At 35.9% G+C, this 16,224-nt stretch overlaps 1 protein-coding gene across 1 annotated transcript in view; it reads right to left on the bottom strand.

Moving 5' to 3' along the window:
* Positions 1-7,095: 7,095 nt before the first annotated feature.
* Positions 7,096-16,224, bottom strand: part of LOC107559392 (zinc finger protein ZFPM2-like) — a 47,356-nt gene continuing 38,227 nt past the window's right edge. The window contains exons 4-5 of the mRNA XM_016243189.1: positions 7,477-7,601; positions 7,096-7,164 (exon numbers count right to left, since the gene is read on the bottom strand). Of these exons, the coding sequence (XP_016098675.1) occupies positions 7,096-7,164; positions 7,477-7,601 (194 nt within the window). The remainder of the gene's footprint in view (positions 7,165-7,476; positions 7,602-16,224) is intronic.

Genomic DNA, 16,224 nt, shown 5'->3' with positions numbered 1-16,224 from the left:
CCCTATCCTCCCTCCCCCTCGCTTACTGTTTTTCATACTGTGGTGATTTAATAAAGACGGAGGAAAGTGTGGCTAGCCGTTCAACTCGGTTATTTTAACATTTCTGATTGAAGTCTTTCTTGACAGTCTCTCTGTGTAACATGTGAAGCATTCAAATCACAGACGCGCTGACAGGCTGCAACTCATTTCCATATCCCAATGTGTAATTAAGCTTTGTGACAGCTCCTTAATAGCCGCGTGGCACGCCGTCAGTGCTACACGTTGCCCGGCTGACGTGTCGTTGAATTGAGATGCACATACAGCATATGCGTGCTTGTAAGCATGCAGCTTGCAAAATAGAAAATAGATGATCAAATAGATAAACATGAATGTAAGTGTGCACATAAAGGTAGCTTTTTAAACAAATGTGCAAACATAAAGGTGAAAAAACATGTAAATGATAACAAAATAAACAACAACAACAAAGGTAAACATAAAAGAACACAAAGGTGTAAACATTAACAAAAAAAAAATGAAAACATTACCAATATAGGTAAACAAAGGCAAAGGCAAAAGCAAATCTAAAGGGAAACGTAAACATAAATGTAAACATGAACAAAATAGGTAAACAAATCCATGTAAAAGGGACCATTAGCAAAATAATTATTAAAATGCAAATAGGAACATTTACAAAGTGGTTAAAGGAAAAGGATTGAAAAAAAAAACATAAATATATATATATATATATATATATATATATATATATGTAAATATGAACAAAATAGGCAAACAAATTCAAATGCAAAGAGAAACATCAACAAAATAGCAAACATAAATGTTAACATTAACTAAATTAGTAACCATTGGCAAACATAAACAAGGGAAACGTTAACAAAACCAGTAAATGCAAGTGTAAACATGAAACAAAATAGGTAAACAAAGGCAAATCTAAAGGTAAATATGTGTAGAAGTAAACTAATTTAAAGGCAAATGTAAAGTAAACATTAAGTAAACAAAGGCAAATGTAAAGGGAAATGTTAAAAAAATAGGTAAACATAAGTGTAAACATGAACAAAATAGGTAAACAAGAGCAAATGTAAAGTAATTGTTAACAAAATTGGTGAAAGTAAATATCAATTTAAAGGCTAAAAGGTAAACATTAACAAAATAGTTAATAAATATAAATGCACATGTAAACAAAACAGGTAAACAGGCTAAACGTAAACCAAATAAAAGGTTAACGTAAAGGTAAACAAAGTCTGGTGACGTTGCAAGTCAGATTTCAGATTTTTTTTGTTGTTGTTCTCAAATCTGTGTAATTGTGTTAAATAAGCAGCTGCGCTCTTACACTCATCCATCACCTTCTCTTTCTCAGGAATTGTTAGACACACAACAGGACACTGCCGGGCCTCACTGGGGATTATGGTCGATGACTGACATACTATGCAAATCACTTTGTTATTTCTCCCAGTAGATCATCATACTGGGAGGATTTCTGCCGCTCAGTGGAGTATCCTCGAGCTGACACTTATGACCCTATAGAGCAGCCTATAGAGTCACACTGGTGAGACACTTTGATCTGTGACTGAAAAACAACTGCAGCTTCCATAAAAAAACATCTCAGAAGGAAATGTTTTACTTTTATCTTGGGGTATTCAGTATTGTGGCTTGGGACCCTCTGCTTTTTTCCAGGTAATGGGATAGAGCAGGAGAGAGGGTGGGAGGGACGGAAGGAGGGAGAGATTGGGAGAAAGGGAGGAGAGATACCCCTCAAGCGAGCGCCTCAGTGGGAAGAGGATTATGTGCTTCTGCTTTTCTACCTTCTAGCAAAACTCCCGATTGGTTTCAGGAAAACTCAATTAAACTTCGTCTCTGTCGACTTCGTCTTCAGTGAGAATCAAACTGAAAATTCTCTGACATAACACTGTAACCCTGAACCTCGAGACCCAGGGTAGATACAAGATTGCTGCTTTAGATCCTCAAAAACAATAACATGACAAAAGAATTCACCAAAAATGTCTTTAACAAAAATGTCCTTAGGGACATGTTTGTCGTTTTCGTTTTACCTTTTTTTTTCAATCATTGTGACTGCGTTGATGCAAAAAGCCTAAATCTTGTCAAAAATGTGTATTCTTATTGGAATTTTAAAAGTTCACCCAAATTTCCTTTCATAAATCTATTTTACACTATGAAAATTGTAAATACATAAAATCGTTACACTGAGGAACTTAAGGACAAAAAAAAAAAAAAAAAAAAATTGATGGAAAACAACTGAAAAAAACCAAACATTAAAACCACAATATTTCATTTCATAAACTATGCATTCTCTGTTAAAAGGCATTCTTTTTTCTTTACCATTTTCTAAGTTTGGCCTATAGAGGAAATACTCGTTTTACCTGCTTCTGCTGAAAAAAAGCCAATTGAATTAAAATTATATGTATGTGTGTACTGAGAAATTGTCTGTGTGTGTGTGTACTGGTTTATATATCCTGGTGGGGACTTAAACTTGACTACACATAGACTCATGGGGACTCGTGTCACGGTGGGGACCTAAATTGTGGTCCCCACGGGTACAAAAGCTTATAAATCATACAGAATTACGTTTTTTGAAAATCTAAAAATGCAGAAAGTTTGTGTGAGGGGTAGGTTTAGGGGTAGGGTTGGTGTAGGGCAATAGAATACACGGTCTGTACAGTAGAAAAAGCATTACGCCTATGGAGAGTCCCCACAAGGATAGCTGACCAGACATGTGTGTGTGTGTGAGTGGTATTTTTTTTAATACACTCCAAAAAAATAAAAATAATTATGTGGTAAAATTAGGGTTGTTGCTAATCATTGACATATCCAAGACGGTAATAATCCCCCCAAAAAAACTGCATTAGCATTTATTATATGGAAAATGACATACATTTAAGCAGCGTCAAAACAGACCAGATACTTGGGTTTGGACCAAGCAAGCAAATACATTGTGAAAACTGACATTGTACTATGATATTTCATCCCCCAATCCAGAATATGTGACCCTGGACCACAAAACCAGTCATAAAGGTCAATTTTTGGAAACTAAGGTTAAGCTGAATAAACAAGCTTTTCATTGATGTATGGTTTGTTAGGACAATATTTGGCCGAGATACAACTATTTGAACTAACCAACTATTTGAAAATCTGGAATCAGAGGGTGCAAAAAAATATTAATATTGAGAAAATCTCCTTTAAAGTTGTCCAAATGAAGTCCTTAGCAATGCATATTACTAAACAAAAATTATGTTTTGCTATATTTACGGTAGGAAATTTACAAAATATCTTCATGGAACATGATCTTTACTTAATATCCCAATGATTTTTGTCATAAAAGAAAATGGATAATTTTGACCCATACAATGTATTGCTGGCTATTGCTACAAATATACCTGCACTACTTATGACTGGTTTTGTGCTCCAGGGTCACATTTGTGAAAACATCCTATAATCTGCATACAGTATAAAATCCTCACTCAAAACCTGTGATGTGACCAGCGCTGGGAAAGCTAACTCGGCAATCTGCTTGAGTACAGTAAGCCGGGGAGTTTGTGAGATATCCGGCAGCCCAGCCTAATCGATCCTGACCCCCTTTCAGTTCCTTAATAACTTCTCAGTTGAAAGCCCTTCAGTTCATCAGCGTTGTCTTTTAATTAAACGCAATCGCTGTGGTGCGCTGGCGGAGCGGCGACTCCTCCAGGGCGGCGGGGCTGTTTGAATACACTGATAATGGAATTTGACTTTGCTGGAGATGTTCAACCATTATTCTATTTCTCTGTGTTCTCAGATAAGTGCGATAAAGGCCTTTAAGTCCTTCATTTCCTCAAGTCTTTTTTCAGAATGGAGAAGGGATTGTTCTCTGTTGAACTTACACATGTACTGTAAGTAGATTAATCAATTAAGCCCCTGCAGATAATAAAAAACTGGAGCACTTTAGCAGAAATATCACTTTTAGTCAAGGAGAGCGAGCGCCAGCAACAAAGAGTTATCTTTCTGCTCTTTAAACATTGAGCATTTGTTCGTGGAATGGTAAGTTATTACCGCTCACTTTTTCTTCTTTTGGTTAAAAACGGGGCCATGGCTTTATCTCGGAAAAGGGCACATGTTTTTTTTTTAGATTCACTGTACATGTTTAAGACTCCATGAAATCGAAATGAAGAGTTGAGCTGTGGCTTTCAGTCCATGTGTGCTAAACTTTGAGGACATATGAATATGATTCAGTGCAGGAGGTTTTAAACTTTTTGATGCCACAGACCTTCAAATATGATGATGAGGAACACCATTCCAAAAATAAAAACACAGATATATGTACTGTTCAAAGGTTTGGGGTTACGAGATTTTATAAGATTTATTTTTCTATTATGCTCGATGTTTCATATTTGAATATATTTAACCATTACGCCTATGGAGAGTCCCCATAAACCATAAAAACAAACCTGTGTGTGTGAGATTTTATAAGATTTTTTTTCTATTATGCTCGATGTTTCATATTTGAATATATTTTACAATGTGTGTTTGTGTGTGTGTGTGTGCATGTGTGTGTGTGCGAGTGAGTGTGTGTGTGTGTGTGCGTGTGTGTGTGCGCATGTGTGTGCGCGCGTGTGTGTGCGTGTGTGTGTGTGTATGTGTGTTTTGAAGCGTTGAGAAATTTTTGTTCAGGATACTTGATGAATATAGAAAGTTCAAAAGAACAGCATTTATTTGAAATAGTAAAGACTTTTACATTGTCACACACACACACACACACGCACACACAGACACACACACACACACACAACTGTCACTTTTGATCAATTTAATATGTCCTTGCTGAATAAAAGTACACTTCAATTAATCATACTGACATCAAACTTTTGAAAAGTAGTGTACTTTCATGTATAATTACTTGTAGTAAAATATAAAAATAATTTAGTTTTTTCATCATAGAATAAAATAATTTAATAAAATAAATATTTAATCATGATTTCCAACCAGTTGCAAGGAAGCTAAATAAAACAATGATATGTTTATGTACATTTTAGTTTCTGATCTTTGCCTGTTTTCCTGGATTTTTCCCTCTCGTCTTGCCCCTGTGATTCTGTCTGCCGATCGGTGACCTACGCTTGCCCTAGGACTATTCTTGTGTTTTGTCATATACCTGTTTGCCATTGTTCGACCCTGCCTGTTATACCACGTCTCTTTAATAAAAGCTTGCAGATGGATCCACACGTCTCACGTCTCGTCAGCCCCGTTACAATATATAATGCAGCCTTTATATAAGATGCATTATAAAAGCAGTTGTATGTAATGTACAGTACATTTTAATGCATTATATGATCTTGTGAATAATTGTAACCACATTTATATTATTTACACTACACCTATAGAAAGTATAATGCATTAAAGGGGTCATATGATGTTGCTAAAAAGAACATTATTTTGTGTATTAGGTGTAATGAAATGTGTTTATGCCGTTTAAAGTTAAAAAAACACATTATTTTCCACATACTGTACATTATTGTTTCTCCTCTATGCCCCGCCTTTCTGAAACGCGTCGATTTTTACAAAGCTCATCGGTCTGAAAAGCTCTGCTCTGATTGGCCAGCTATCCAGTGTGTTGTGATTGGCCGAATACTTCAAGCGTGTGATGGAAATGTTACGCCCCTCACCATACTGTGATGATGCCCTGTCCGGCCGGAGAGACGAGACAAAACCAATAAAACCCATTATAAACGAGGCATTTGTTGCATCCAGTGGGGACATAATTACGGATTATAATGACTTCTACTGTCTTTTTACACGTTGCATTGCATCGCGCCGCGTAAACATAAAACCATGTCTGCATTTGTGATCGGAGAAATGACAAACAACAAGCGCTACTCTACACTGCTCAAAACTCACGTTTGAATCATCAGTGGCAAATTCTTTAAATATGAAAACGTACTTACAGGCTGCGAGTCAGAAGTGCCAGACTGTCCTTGCAAAGTTGGAACTGCCCCACTTTATAGAAACAGACACTGGAATTGTAGTCTACTCTACCAGGATCAGGAAACAGTCTGAGCACCAAGAGCTTGTAACACTCCAAAGAGAAAGGAAAAATTTAAATCGCATCATGCGACCCCTTTAAAACACACAACAAACAACAAAAAGCATTTTAACTTTGGTTACAATTATTTATGAAAAGATATAATGCATTATAACGTGCATTATGAATACCTTTAGAACTCATTATACAAAAAGGCTTTATGTAAAGTGTTACCAAAAAAACTTTTTTTAACAATTCTTCATGATTGACTTTCTTTAAAACATGTCTCAAACAACTTTTTTTTTCTGATGCAACTAAGTCCACAAGTTTAGAGAAAAATACTATTGTTATTATTATAACATGTCTCTCTGGAATACTTGATTCTGCCTGGGCAATTGTGGCATTCAGCTGTCAAATATATATAGTGGCACTAAACTGTATAATTGATTGTTGTCCCCATGTTTTCTGAACACATTTTTTTGTTATTCTAGGGTATTTTAATATGAATAAATTGGTTGCTACACTGGTTGCTCACCTGGGTTCCTCTTTCAATGCAAGTTGAGTCTCTCAAATCTCTCAGATATAATAAAAAAGGTTTCTTATGATTTCTTAAAGATTCTTATGGGTTTGGAATGACAATGATGACAGTACATGTTCATTTTAAGGTGAACTGTTCCTTTAAGATTGAGCCATAGTAACAGTGATGATTGCCTTGTCTTACAAACACCAGTAAAAACCCATGAGAACCAAACAAACATTGTGCGCACTTTGGTGACCTTCCACGTGCGACCCACGTGCTCACTTACAGTATGTATGGTGTCCGTTTTTAAAGCCTCACCTTCAGAATGAAGCGTCAGAAAGAGAGAGAGGTTTGCGCGGATCTGACTGTGTGGGAATACTTCATGAAAAAGACAAAGTCCTTGAGTCATTTCTTTCTCTTTCTGCCTCTCTCTCTCTCTCTCTCCGCTGAATCCTCTTTCCTCTTATCAGGCCAGCACAGGCCTCCATCGGCCTCTCCCCGTTCTGACAGGAGCAACAACAATGGGCCTGCGATACCAGTCCGCTTCACAGAGTAAACCTGCCAGGGGCACAGATTACCCGTGACACACACACTCGCACTCCCTCTCGTACTCTCCAAAACACAACACCGCCTTCTCCAAGGCCTCCAAACACAAAAATGGACACAAAAAGCGTTCAAATGATTTCACTTCTGTGCCTTGCTCTCCTCTCAATCGGTCCATCCGCTCTCTATGCCTTACTGTAATGACCCGCTAATTCACTAAGACTGTATACAAAATAAAACATTATGTTGACCTGGCTAACCCACAAGAGTACATATGTTAAGTCACGTCACAATGACTGTATTTAGAAATGAACAAATGACACACCAATGTCATAGTTATCAATTCTGGATTTTTCTGTTTTTTATGAATGTACCTTTTGAATTCACCCTGATAACAAATAAGTGAACCCACCTTGTCACTTCCTCCTGTGGCCGCCTCAATCTTCCCAGGGAAAGGTCCCCACGTGGTGCCCAGCAGAAGTGCCTGACAAGAACAAATCCTTCTCTCTCCTCCTTCACCAACCATTTTCAGCTCCCCTTAGAAGACAAAACATGTAAGTTATGACCCAAACAGCAGCTCAGCATGTTTTTTTACTTGTTTTTGATGTTATGTTAAAAAAAGAGATTCATCCAAGTACAATACAGTTCAAACCTTTGGAGACGGTACGATGTTTTATGTTTTTGAGAAGAGTCTCTTAGGTTCTCCAAGGCTGCAATTGTTTGATAAAAATAAAGTAAAATCAGTAATATTTTGAAATATTATTACAATTTAAAATAAGTGTTTTCTATATGAATATATTGTAAAATGTAATTTATTCCTGTGATTACTCCAGTCCTCAGTGTCACATGATCCTTCAGAAATCATTCTGATATGCTGATTTGTTGCTCTTTCTCTCTCTCTCTCTCTCTCTCTCTCTCTCTCTCTCTCTATATATATATATATATACTCTGTTTTGTATTGTATGTTCTTTCATATTGTGTATTATATTGTATATAGTGTATGTGCATTTCAATTACAGGGAAAATCCATCTGGGGTTACCTGGGGTTTATTGCCTTTCTCAAAGGCACAATGCTGAAAGTTCATGGGGTTTAAACCTACATCTACACAGTTACCAGCTGAGATCTTCAACCAAAACACCACAGCACTCCATGAGCAGACTAAGCCCTAGTGTGAGCGTCTCCCTCAATTAGAAATCATACAGCCATCCGCCAGACCCTCTCCCGGGTGACCCTGCCTGTCTCTTTGATTAGGCTTTCGCTCACTGCTGCGACAGGTCTTCAGATAAGGTGGATTAAGTCTCTTTCTGCTGGAAGTTTTGATGTGAACAGTGCAGGAGCGTGTTAAATTATCCAGTTTCAGGAGGAGATGCGAAATGCCGGCAGATGGATTGATAAATAAAGAGAATCTTGAGGCAGTGCTTTCAGGAGATCAGGGTTAAGCCTTTACGCCCATCCCCTCTCTGGATTAATAGATGTCTTCAACCACAGAAGGGCACCAATGTGGGGCATGATTCAAAAATGTTTTATATATAAATATATATTTAGACATTTATGAATTCTGCACACCAATATTTTACAGATCAAATATGTCAAATAAGTCTTTGTAACTGACTTGTAACTTAACATGCATAAGTGAAAGAAAAAAAAACATTCAAAATTAAATAAAAAAAAAATCATTTTCAAAATATGAGAGCTGCAGCGAAAGATTTTCAGCAAATAAAGACTTAAATTTCAGTCTGCTTTATGGTAATCATCTTCATACACTTTTACTGTATGGAGAAGAGCAGCATGAACATTCTTCAAAATATCCTTTTTTATGTATATTTTATTTTATTTTATTATTTAGTCATTTATTAGACGCTTTTATCCAAAGCGACTTACAAATGAGGACAACAGAAGCAATCAATTGTAGTATTAAAACAACTAAAAACAGATCCAAAACTAAAAGCTAAAACTTTATAAATACTACCTATACAGATTTAAAAAATAAAGAGATTCAATAAAAATGACAAATGCATACAACAAAATTTCAAAACTTAACATTTAAATGAAAAACAAAAACTAAAGCTAAAAACAATTCAAAATATTAAAGAACAAAAGGTATAAGAGTATAAGCCAATAACACTAAGCCAAACACCAAAAAACGACTTATGTGTATGTACAACCACACACACATACATATGCATACAACAAAATTTCCAAACTTAACATTTAAATGAAAAAAAAAATAAAGCTAAAAACAATTGTATATAACAATTATACAAAATATTAAAGAACAAAAGGTATGAGTATAATAATGATTCTAACATAACACTAAGCCAAACACCAAAAAAACAACTACATATGTGTACAGCCACACACATATACATATATACTGTGTATGTACAGACACATTTATAAATTCAATATATATATTATTTCATTTCCATTTAGTTTGTTAAAGTATTAAAATAAGTCAAATTAAATCAAACTAAAAACTTAATAAAATATCTATACAGACATAATAAATTCAGACATAATGTAACTAAAATGAAAATAAATAACAAATACAAATAATACAAATCAAATGACAGTAGTGGTAGTTTATCAGTAATCCTAAAAAATAACACTGAGCCAAACACACATGCTAAAAAACAACAACTAACTTACACATAGTAAGAAATGGTTATAAAAACTGAAACAGAAGTGAAACAAGTAATAGGAAAGAGGAGAAATAAAAAGCGAAACTTAATATATGTGTGTGTTCTGTGTATATTTATTGTTTTTTATTTATGTTCCACAAAAGAAAGTCATATTTAGAACGTACATTTTAAATGCTAAATTTTAAATCTGAGACTGTAAACTTAGTCAACAACTACATCACATCGAAGATTCAAGGAATCATTCACCCAAAAATCATGTCATCATTTACTCATTCCAAACCAGGGTCAGAAATAAACAGGGGCTTGTGGCAAAAATGCCAAAAAAAAGAACAAAAATTCCCCACAAATTCAAGACATGGGGCAAAAATTCCCCCCTGGACAATTAAATTAAATCTATTACGACTGATTTTTTTTGCAGCGTTGATATAACGTTATAACCATCACATACAGCTTATGAATGCAATGGCCAGTCAGAAGATTAGTCAGCACTGAAAAGAGTTTTGTTTTGTTGCGAATTCTCTTATAGTAAATAACGAAATGCAGAAAATATGTCATTTAGATTCATTTCGCAGTTTCAGTGATTATAACAGGAGTTTTTGCATAACTTGCGCTAAACTAGATTAACGTCATGGGCATGGTTATCTGTACCAACACCCATGCTTTTAGTATAACACAACAGCAAAATCGTGTAATCAACTTTGGAAATCTGAGACCATTACACTTTGATCCCGTCCTTGGAAACGGCAATATTGCATCTTCAGATATGCGATGCGCACTATTGAACACTCGCTCTTTAACTGATAAAGCATCAGTGCTAAATGACATTTTCATTGACGCAAACCTGGACATGCTACTTTTGAAGGAAACCTGGCAGGTGCCCAATGACTTTTTCAATTTAAACCTCATAACACCACCTGGCTACAACTATTTCTCTCAACCTCGTCTCCATCGTAGAGGTGGAGGGTTGGCTGTAGTTTGTCGTGAGAGTATCAAAACATCTAAGATTGAGTTCCATTACGTTGCATCTTTTGAATATCTTGCATTGAAAATGACTGGCAAAACAGCAATGGCTGTACTCTTAATTTATCGACCTCCAAAATTTCATTCAGATTTTTTTCTCTGAGATTAGTGAGTTACTTACTCTTGTCTGTGCTAGTTATTCATCTGTAATTTTTCTTGGTGATTTTAATATACATGAAAACACTGTACAATGCAACAAACTGATATCTGTTCTGGACTGTTTCAGTCTAACTCAAACATGTAACTTTTGCTACTCACTCCAGGGGTCATATATTGGATTTGATATGTACATCTGGCTTATATAATATTCTTGTTAGTGGAACTGATTTAGCTAAACTTCAGTTTTAGTTTTCCAATTTCTACATCACCTGTGAAAAAAATGCTCACTTATCGTAAAATCTCTCTCTTTCTGCTTTTACTCTCACTACTTCTGCTGCCATAAGTGATCTAATTGTGAAGTCAAATTCGACATCCTGCCAGATTGATCCTACACCTACTGTTTTGCTTAAGATGTGTGTTCCTGAGGTTGAACCTTTCATAGCACACATGATTAACCATTGTTCCAGCAGAATTAAAAATGGCTGCGGTGACCCCCATTCTTAAAAAACTGGTTCTTGGCCATCTAGACATGAACAATTATAGACCAATCTCAAATTTACCATTCTTAAGTAAAATTATTGAAAAAGTTGTGGCTTCACAATTGAGATCTTACTTAAATACTAATGGCCTTTTTGAACCTTATCAGTCAGGATTTCGTTCATCACATAGCACTGAAACTGCTCTTCTTCGTGTGGTTAATGACATTCTTCTGTCCATGGATTCTGGGTTAAATAAACATCTTGATTCTTCTCGATCTAAGCTCTGCATTTGACACAGTCTGCCATGAAATACTCATCTCTCACATTTCTGATATCAGTATCACTGGTTCAGCTCTTTCCTGGCTCATTTCATACATCAGCGATATAAAATAGTATATCACAATACAAGGGTATAAATCTGCCACTGCTCCAGTTTCACAGGGTGTTCCTCAAGGTTCAGTTCTTGGTCCACTTCTGTTTATCATTTATATATATCCACTTGGTGACATCATACGCATGCATGGACTTCAGTTTCATTGCTATGCTCATGGCATTCAAATTTACCTAACCACCAGCTCTGATAGGTCATCACTGCCTGACTCACTTACTGCATGAATCAGGGATATCAAGCATTGGATGTCCTTGAATTTCCTTAAACTAAATAATAACAAAACTGAAATATTGATGATTGGCTCTGCTACCTCAGTCAAAAGGATGGACCTGTCCTTTGAAATTGACGGGGTTCATTTTAAGCCTTCTTCATCTGTCCGAAATCTTGGTGTCTTATTTGACTCATCTCTATCTTTTGCCTCTCATATTTCTTCTGTTGTTAAAACCTCTTTTTTCCATCTCCGTAATATTGCACGTCTTCGATCTTCTCTAACTCCAGCTGATGCTGAAATCTTAATTCATGCATTAATCACATCACGTCTGGATTATTGCAATGCTCTATTTACAGTTCTAGTAACAGTATGTTCAAAACTCAGCAGCAAGAGTTCTCACCTCCACCAGGCGTTCTGCTCACATTACTCCTCTACTGCATGATCTTCACTGGCTACCTGGGGCATCACGTATTCACTTTCACTGATATTACATCTAACATTTAAGGCATTAAATGGTCTTGCGCCTCCATATCTGTCTGACCTACTGTACTCCTACTCTCCTGCCCGGACCCTCAGATCATTTGAGCTTAGTATTTTGTCCATTCCTCGTTTCCGGCTGTCCACTGTAAGTGGTAGGTCATTTAGTGTTAATGCTCCTAAATTATGGAATTCGCTACCCCTTACACGTCGTAATATATCATCTTTGTCTACCTTCAAGACTCAGCTAAAAACGTATCTTTTTTATATGCATTTTGAATAATGTGGCTATATGTGGCCTATGTGTTCGTATTGTGTATGTGGGTGTGCAAATGTTTTGTAAGCACTATGTAAAGTGACCTTGAGGTATGGAAAGGCGTTTTATAAATAAAACGTATTATTATTATTATTATTATTTGTCTTTATAGACAGAATATAACGTGCAGTTTAACCAAACACAAAAAGTTTTTACATGTATTCTATCTAATAATAATCTCTATTACAACAATAATGAATTTGGTCACTATATTGCAGCCCTATGAGGCTATATTTTTATATAACTTATATACAGTTTTAAACAGATTGTTTATTGGTAACAGTTTAAAGTATTCTGATTGATTTAAGTAACTGCACGGTTAAATTGAAGTATTTTACATTAAAGCCAACACGGATACAATTAATAAGGTAATTATAAAAATTAACCTTACAAATGTAAAAAAAAAATGCCCCTGGAAATCAATACCCGTAATATAAAAGTTAATTTCTGATTCTGTTCCAAACCCATATGAACTTCTTACTTCTGTGTTACATGAAAAAATATATTTTGATGACTCTTGGTAACCAAACAATTCAGCTCCCATTGAATTCCATTGTATGGATAAAAACACAGTTGCAGTCAATGAGAACCAAAACTTTTTAGTTAGCAACATTCATCAAAATAGCATCTTTTATGTTCCACAGAAGACATTCAATTTTGGCACCACATGAGGGTGAGCAAATTATAACAAAATTTCAATTTTTGAGTGAAACAGGATATACAACATGACCGTTAAGTAGGATGGGACTCATTTTTAACCAATGAAAAGTGGCCATTAAATACCAGATGATGGGGTGAAATATTATCATTTTGATGTAAACCAAAAAGGAAAGTTGTTTTAGAGGCGGAGCAAGTTATTGCATTCTGACAAAAGATTACAAAGCGTTTTTTATTTCTAAATTAAAGTGCACATACCATTCACAATGACAACAGCAATGTGTATTAAGAAAATACAAAGGGTTCATTTTGATTTAAAACTAAGAACATACTTGTAATTTACAATCCAATCAATGTTTGAGAAAACCCATGTTAAAGGCTACTACAACATCATGCTGCAGAAAGGATTTTTCTTTCGAAATATATATTTTTTGTACTGTTCCACTTCAATGCATCAAATGAACATTAGGACACTCAAAATTAACTACACTTCATCTCCAAAATGTAGTCACACTCCAAAGCACTTCAGGACGCAGTAGCACTAAAATAAACAAAAGTCATTATCAGAAAAATGACTGAGGGAAGAGCACCGTCTGCCACAGAGAAACCAGCAAACCGGCCTTTTCTGCACCTCTCTCCTTCCACACTGTCCCTCTCTTCCATCTCTCTCTCTCTCTCTCTCTCAGTGGTCTAATCTGTGAGGGACTTAAAGGGACCTTATCTCCAGGCTCTCCTGCTTCATTTCATGCTTGATTTACTTTAATTTGTCTGATAGGGCAGCAGGATTTGGAGACGGCCCATCTTTGGCTTGGGTGAGGAGTGAAAAAAAAGCCACTCTGATATTTCTCTGGCACATTGTCGCGGGTTTTTGACTTCTCTCCTCTCTCTCTGCCGCGAGTTCCTGGAGAGAGAGACGGGAAAAGGGTGAGAGAGAATGTGCGGGAGAATGAGAAAGATCTCAGTGCGGTGTAGCAGGCTGTTTGAGTGTGCTTGGAGTCGAGCAGCCAGAGAAGAAAGGGATTGTGGGAGTGTGGCGTGATTGTGTGATGTAGTCCTTCGCGGGCTGAGATGTCGGAGGCAAAGTGCACTGCGTGGATGAGTGGGGTTCAAACGCGCCGACTGCCCCGGAAACACAATGCACATGTGTTATACGCGGTTTATTCAAGAGTATGGCTCTTCTCTGTTTACGATGTAATTGGTCTCGTTTATGAAACGCGTGTAGAACTAATTTTTGTGTCAGTTTTTGGTCTAGATGAACTGAATGCGACAATATATTTAAAAATTGTTTTACGAGTGATTTACACATTGACATTTGTACTTGATGCATTTCATGAATGTGGCCGATAAGTCTGGAACATAAGATATAAAATAACATAAGATACACACACACACACATATATTTATGTATGTGTGTGTGTGTGTGTGTGTGTGTGTGTGTGTGATTAAAATATTGTATAAAATGTGTTCATTTAGTCTCCATAATTTTATTTATGGATTATTATTAATCAATAAATTGTACTGTGCTGTGTAATCCATATTATTTGACCAATAGATAAAAATAAATGCATAAATGTAACTGTGAATATAACTATAAGTTTGGGTGGGGATGGAAATTATAATATTATGGTAAAAAATTCTGCAAATATTTGTAGGGAACAATATGTGCAATATATAACACATTTTTGGGGGTATTGATAAAAAAATGTTTATAAAATGTATTAATTTAATGTCCATAATATAGTATATGCATATATAAATCTAAATATAGAACAACAGCTATTTTGATTATAATATTGTATAAAATGTGTTAACTTAATGTCTATAATATAGTATATGAACGATAAATTGCACTGTGTACTGAATGTGTAATCCATATTATTTGACCAATAGATCAAAGTAAATGGATAAATGTCAACGTAACTGTAAATTCAACAATAAATGTAGTTATTATGTAAATTACAGTGAAAGTTCTGCAAATGTTTGTAGCAAACATGTGCATTTGAGATCTCTCCAATATTACAACATTAACATCAGTCTGATTTCAGCCAAACATCCATCATTCATCATATTAAGCCCCATTAAAAAAGTTTCCTCAATGAACTGTGACAATATACATAATAATAGTTTAAAATATTGTATAAATCGCATACGTATTGCACTACTGAATGTGTAATACATACTATTTGACCAATAGATAAATGTAAGTCGCTAACTCTAAATTTATCAATAAATGTGGGTGTTATGGAACTTATGGCAAAAGTTCTGCAAATTTTTGTAATGAACAACATGTGCATTTGAGATCTCGCTAACATGTGCATTAATATCAGACAGATTTCAGCCAACCATCCATTCATTCATCATATTAAACCCCATTCAAAGGTATTTATCTGACTCTCTTCCCCGCCGAGGCCCTTAAAAGAGAAGCACAGAGTTCCAACTTCCTCTGGCACGTGTTTACGGGTTAAAGCGATTTACTCTCCGGGCTCTTTTTTCAGATGGAATAAAAACTGACGAATAAATTCATCTCCCAGCGATGAAGGGCAGAGGGCTTCACACTGACAGTCTCCGTATTTGAAACTTGCAAAATCCACCTCCTCCCCTCCCAAAAACCAGCTCCCAACCAGAGAGCATTGAAATTCCCCTTGCTGCGCTGCGCGGGATTTGCTAAACGACGGGGTGTGTGTGCACGCGGCTGATAAACGGAGTGATGATCCAGCGACACGTCTTTATCCTCGCGCTCCGCTTTAATTAACGCCGGCTTGTTTGTTGAAAAGATGATTAATATGCCAGTGAAAATGGCCTAATTGAATACCGCAACAACCCACACAATCAGGGAGGAACACGCTGTTTTGTTTTGTGTAGATTAG

The sequence above is a fragment of the Sinocyclocheilus grahami genome, unplaced genomic scaffold, assembly GCF_001515645.1.
Source record: "Sinocyclocheilus grahami isolate Dianchi unplaced genomic scaffold, SAMN03320097.WGS_v1.1 scaffold683.1, whole genome shotgun sequence".
Lineage (NCBI taxonomy): Eukaryota > Metazoa > Chordata > Actinopteri > Cypriniformes > Cyprinidae > Sinocyclocheilus > Sinocyclocheilus grahami.
Note: the sequence above shows the minus strand (reverse complement) of the source record. Positions and strands in the feature narration are given on the sequence as shown.